The sequence below is a fragment of the Heterodontus francisci genome, chromosome 7 (genome assembly GCF_036365525.1).
Source record: "Heterodontus francisci isolate sHetFra1 chromosome 7, sHetFra1.hap1, whole genome shotgun sequence".
Lineage (NCBI taxonomy): Eukaryota > Metazoa > Chordata > Chondrichthyes > Heterodontiformes > Heterodontidae > Heterodontus > Heterodontus francisci.
The window spans coordinates 50,074,145-50,079,738 of NC_090377.1; the positions used below are offsets into that span (position 1 = coordinate 50,074,145).

At 43.8% G+C, this 5,594-nt stretch overlaps 1 protein-coding gene across 1 annotated transcript in view; it reads left to right on the forward strand.

Annotated features, from left to right (window-relative positions):
* Positions 1-3,306: 3,306 nt before the first annotated feature.
* LOC137371971 (protein mono-ADP-ribosyltransferase PARP14-like) overlaps positions 3,307-5,594 on the forward strand; it is a 61,719-nt gene continuing 59,431 nt past the window's right edge. The window contains exon 1 of the mRNA XM_068035159.1: positions 3,307-3,535. Coding sequence (XP_067891260.1) covers positions 3,343-3,535 — 193 coding nt within the window. The 5' untranslated portion in view covers positions 3,307-3,342. The remainder of the gene's footprint in view (positions 3,536-5,594) is intronic.

A 5,594-nucleotide genomic window follows, 5' to 3' on the forward strand; every position in this document is an offset into this window, starting at 1 on the left:
GAAAATAATTTTGCTCCTGGGGATATGGTGTATTACAAAAGAGAAGGGCAGAAAGAATGGAGAGGCCCAGGAAAGGTTATAGGCACTGATGCAAAATGGTGATTTTGCAACATGGCAACCAAACCGTTAGAGTACATTCCTCATGGCTTATTGCCACTGATCATACATTGACAGAATCTGAACAAATGATGGACACTGACGATGCACCATGTACTTTGCATGCACATAAGTCGGATCTTTGTGAGCAATAGATTGTGGCAGATAATGGGCTGACTGAAAGTGGGCCAAGTGATAGTGAAGATCCAGATGAGGCCATTTATCCCCAAGGTCACCTACCGAAAGTTGGGACTAGAGTGACATATATGCCAGAAGGGACGAGTGAATGGAGGGAAGCCACCATTATGGAAAGGGCAGGAAAGGCCACAGGGAAATACAAACATTGGCTGAATGTGCAAGACAAGGGACAAGATATCAGACCCATAGATTGGCAGAAGGAAGTGAAAATGTGGAAGGCCAGAAAACGTAGTGTAAGTTCAGACAGTGGGCCTGAAGATGATCATAGTCCAAGGAAAATGTCACAAACTTGTGAAAGCATGTCTGGTTGTAGGAGGGACAGATTGAGTAGTAGTAGTAGTAGTCCAGTGTTACGACCAGGTGAAAAAGAAGTCTAGGGTTCCCTCTCATCCTTCACCTGGTCTTACTGTAACAGGGTTTTATTTTTAAACATGTTTTTTTAGCTCCCCTTTGGTGAATCCTTGTTCACCATTTTCCAATTATGAGGCAAAGAAACCAGCACAAACAGGTTTTCTTAGGTTTAGAGAAGAAAAGTTGAAATTTATTAAACTTAAACTCTAATTCTGTTAACACCTACAGATGCACGCTGTGCCCCACGTTAGCATGCATAGGCAATACATGCAAATAGAGACAGAAAAGAGCAGAAAAAAATTAAAGTGGAAATGTTTAAGGCAATATCTGAAGAGTTGTTACAGTTCTTCAAGCTCACTATAGAGTCCTTGACTGTAGGTAGATCTTGTTTTTTGTTGGGGCCCAGTATTCTTCTTAAACTTTGTTCACTGTAGGAGACCTTTCTCTCTTGGAGTTCATGTGTCTTCAGTGGGTTTTGGAGTTCCGTGAGAAAGAGATGGCAGCAGACAGGAGAGGCTGTGGCGAGCCAGCCAGGAGAGGTCTTTTCAATCCAGGAGCATTCTGCATTCTGCAGGCTCTCAGTTCAAACGGTACAATACAGAAACCCCCAGGTTGCCAAGCAGGTTAGTCATGTGACTAACTGGTCTGACCACATCTTGGCTCTGTGTATTGTATCACCTTAGCTGGGAATGGAATGAACTTCCCTGCCTTTTGTTAGTCTGTAAAATGTTTTTCCAGCCAAAGTCTGGCAGTCCTTGTAAGAGGTCTCTTCTTCTTGCCAGCAACAATTTGAAATTTAATCTCCATGTGGTGAAATTAATATGCCTCATTCTTGGCAGGTGGGGGCTTGCACGACATCCAGAAAGGGATAGGAACTCTAGTAAGGGACATGGTTTCACAAGAGCAAGGACCAGAGAACAGACGAGAGGCGCCACAAGAAGTAGGAGCCCTTACGATAGAGAATCTCTGGTGGCTACTAACACGTTAGATGGTAAATTGATAAAGGATGCCAAGCAAAAAGAGCTTGACAGTTGGACAGCTTGGCGTATGCACAGAGGTGCCAGATAGAGGACAATCAGCATTGTCCCATAGATGGATCTCTACAGAGAAAGTACTTCCTGATAGTACGTATGAAGCGAAGGCCAGACTTGTAGCTCGGGGATTTGAGGAATGACTCGGCAACCAGGAAGTTAAATTGGACTCCCCAAAAGTAGGACAAACAAGTTTGAGGATTTTCCTAGCCACAAAAGCATCCTAGTCTCAGTGTCTTCTTCAAACAGGCTTGGACATTTCTCGAACAGGTTGCCCCTTTTAATTGCAATATACTCCTTTCCCCCTCAGCCAGGTCCCTTCCTTCTGCTCAGCTCAAGCTCCTCTGACTATCCTTGATATAAGTAGCCCTCTCATAGCCACCTTCTTCCGGCTCTAGCCCCACCCCTGCCGAAGCTCACCCACTCGCATGCGCCTTTTTCAGCCACTAATCTGCCATGGAGACACTAATTGAATCCTTGGCGCTCGATGAGGGTGGCAGCTGAGCGTGGAGCGGGTGCGTGTTTGGCACCTGCTTCCGCCTCCAGACCGCAGGCCTACAGCGAGAGGTAAAATTCCGGCAGTTATTTTCCTGGTGGGTATCTGCTTCAGCTGATGCTGTTGCTTTGGTTAGAACAAGAAACACCAGAACCGGAAATGAAAACTTCAAGTGGCAAGATTGTGAACAAACCGATTGTAGAGTTGATGAGTTGTGAGTAACATATATTGCAGGATTTGTCTATCCTGAAGTAGATGCTTTGGAGAGGGTGCAGAGGAGGTTCACCAGGATGTTGCCTGGTATGGAGGGCGCTAGCTATGAAGAGAGGTTGAGTAGATTAGGATTATTTTCATTGGAAAGACGGAGGTTGAGGGGTGTACAAAATCATGAGAGGTATAGACAGGGTGGATAGCAAGAAGCTTTTTCCCAGAGTGGGGGATTCAATTACTAGGGGTCACGAGCTCAAAGTGAGAGGGGAAAAGTTTAGGGGGGGATATGCGTGGAAAGTTCTTTACGCAGAGGGTGGTGGGTGCCTGGAACGTGTTGCCAGCGGAGGTGGTAGACGTGGGCACGATAGCGTCTTTTAAGATGTATCTAGACAGATACATGAATGGGCAGGAAGCAAAGAGATACAGACCCGTAGAAAATAGGCGACATGTTTAGATAGAGGATCTGGATCGGCGCAGGCTTGGAGGGCCGAAGGGCCTGTTCCTGTGCTGTAATTTTCTTTGTTCTTTGAAGTCCAGTTAGGATACATTTGTTTCATTAGCTCAAGAATGGAGAGAATGAGCAAGTTGACATTTCATGCTGAGTCCTTCTTTAGAACTGGGAAAGGAGTGATTATTTTTTCCCCAGCTGCCTGAAGCATGAACCCTGGAAAAACACAGGAGTATTGCACCAGATGTGTTTTTAAACACACATGAGGCAATTGCAAATATCAATGTTCACAAATTTGAATTTGTGATTTGCATGCCATACAATTGTTTTAAATTAACTCCAAGTGTTTTCTGGAACTGAATTTTAGAAATATCAAAGCAAAAAACGACCTGTAAACATGAAGATTGCAACACAGCCAAACCTTTATGAAGGTTTTGTTTCTCAAGAAATGAAAGTGAAACCAATTTGAAAATATTGTCGAGGGCTAAGGAGCTTCCTTTCGCCAGTGGACGATGGCGGCAGAAGCTGATTATCCATATCCCCTACTAATTGAAGGCGACTGGAGCCCGGACATCGGCAAACTTTTGAAAACAAAACTGCAGCTTTATTTCCAAAGTAAAAAGAAATCTAACGGTGGAGAATGCATCGTGGAATATGAAGACCCCTCCCAAATGCGAGCAGTGGTGTGGTTCGCCAGTGAGCAAAGTGCGTGAGTTTCTTTAATTATTGAAAGTTCACACAGTCAAACACAACTCGTTAAAATTCATTATTACACAAAGTCAAATCCTACTTTATATTAGAAACTCACTTGATAACAGGTCGTTCTCGATTGGGCGCGCTCATTTCGGAAAACTATAATGTGGGGCAGGGTAAACAGAAAATACTGGAAATATTCAGCATATTATTTTCATATTTATTTCAGATTTCCAGCATCCCCAGTATTTTGCCTTTGTATGTGTGTCAGAGTGACTTTGGGGTTAGATAAATAAACGGCCAGGTATTGGGCCGACAATGATTTTTTTTCAAGGAGCCTGTTTATACATTGAGAGCTGCAAGAAACAGCGGGGACTTCCGTATCTTGCTTAAAATGCTCCATTGCAAATACCTAGTTCTCTGAAGCAAATAGGCAGCTGCTGAACGCCAGGAAGTAATGGGTTTAACACGTAGTATGCTGGGCTGCCGCACTCAGAACAATTTACCACCGAACAAAGCATTTATTTTCGTCGGAAAGCCGTCAGCTTTTGGAAATGAATCTTGTGGATTTTCTCAGCAGGCTTTCACAATGAGTGGAAACAACTCGCTATCAATTTAATGATGTCCGTTTCAAGGGAGAGAGGGGGAAATCACAATGAAAACGAGAATGTGTGTAATCGCGAAGTATAAAACAAATTTGAAACAAAGAACAAAGAAAATTACAGCACAGGAACAGGCCCTTCGGCCCTCCAAGCCTACGCCGATCCAAATCCTCTATCTAAACATGTCGCCTATTTTCTAAGGGTCTGTATCTCTTTACTTCCTGCCCATTCATGTATCTGTCTAGATACATCTTAAAAGACGCTATCGTGCCCGCGTCTACCACCTCCGCTGGCAAAGCGTTCCATGCACCCACCACCCTCTGCGTAAAGAAATTTCCATGCATATCCCCCCTAAACTTTTCCCCTTTCACTTTGAACTCGTGTCCCCTTGTAATTGAATCCCCCACTCTGGGAAAAAGCTTCTTGCTATCCACTCTGTCTATACCTCTCATGATTTTGTACACCTCAATCAGGTCCCCCCTCAACCTCCGTCTTTCTAATGAAAATAATCCTAATCTACTCAACCTCTCTTCATAGCTAGCGCCCTCCATACCAGGCAACATCCTGGTGAATCTCCTCTGCACCCTCTCCAAAGCATCCACCTCCTTTTGGTAATGTGGCGACCAGAACTGCACGCAGTATTCCAAATGTGGCCGAACCAAAGTCCTATACAACTGTGACATGACCTGCCAACTCTTGTACTCAATACCCCGTCCGATGAAGGAAAGCATGCCGTATGCCTTCTTGACCACTCTATTGACCTGCATTGCCACCTTCAGGGAACAATGGACCTGAACACCCAAATCTCTCTGTACATCAATTTTCCCCAGGACTTTTCCATTTACTGTGTAGTTCACTCTTGAATTGGATCTTCCAAAATGCATCACCTCGCATTTGCCCTGATTGAACTCCATCTGCCATTTTTCTGCCCAACTCTCCAGTCTATCTATTTTCTGCTGTATTCTCTGACAGTATCTGCTACTCCACCAATCTTAGTGTCGGCTGCAAACTTGCTAATCAGACCACCTATACTTTCCTCCAAATCATTAATGTATATCACAAACAACAGTGGTCCCAGCACGGATCCCTGTGGAACACCACTGGTCACACGTCTCCATTTTGAGAAACTCCCTTCCACTGCTACTCTCTGTCTCCTGTTGCCCAGCCAGTTCTTTATCCATCTAGCTAGTACACCTTGGACCCCATGCAAAATTTTGAAAAGACAAATCGCACAGACTAACGTAATTTTCTTTCAAATGTGTGTGAACTTGTAGTTGAATGTCCAATAATTGTTCCCAATAGGGATGAGGTATTTTTATCTGTTGAAACAAATACCATGATTAACTAGAAACGTTCACCACCTATTATAACTGTAATTTATCGATATACTTGATAATCTTTGTGTCAAATTGTACAATGGGAAGAAAGAGAGAGTTATGGCCAAAGATGGAGAGAAATGGGTTTAACAT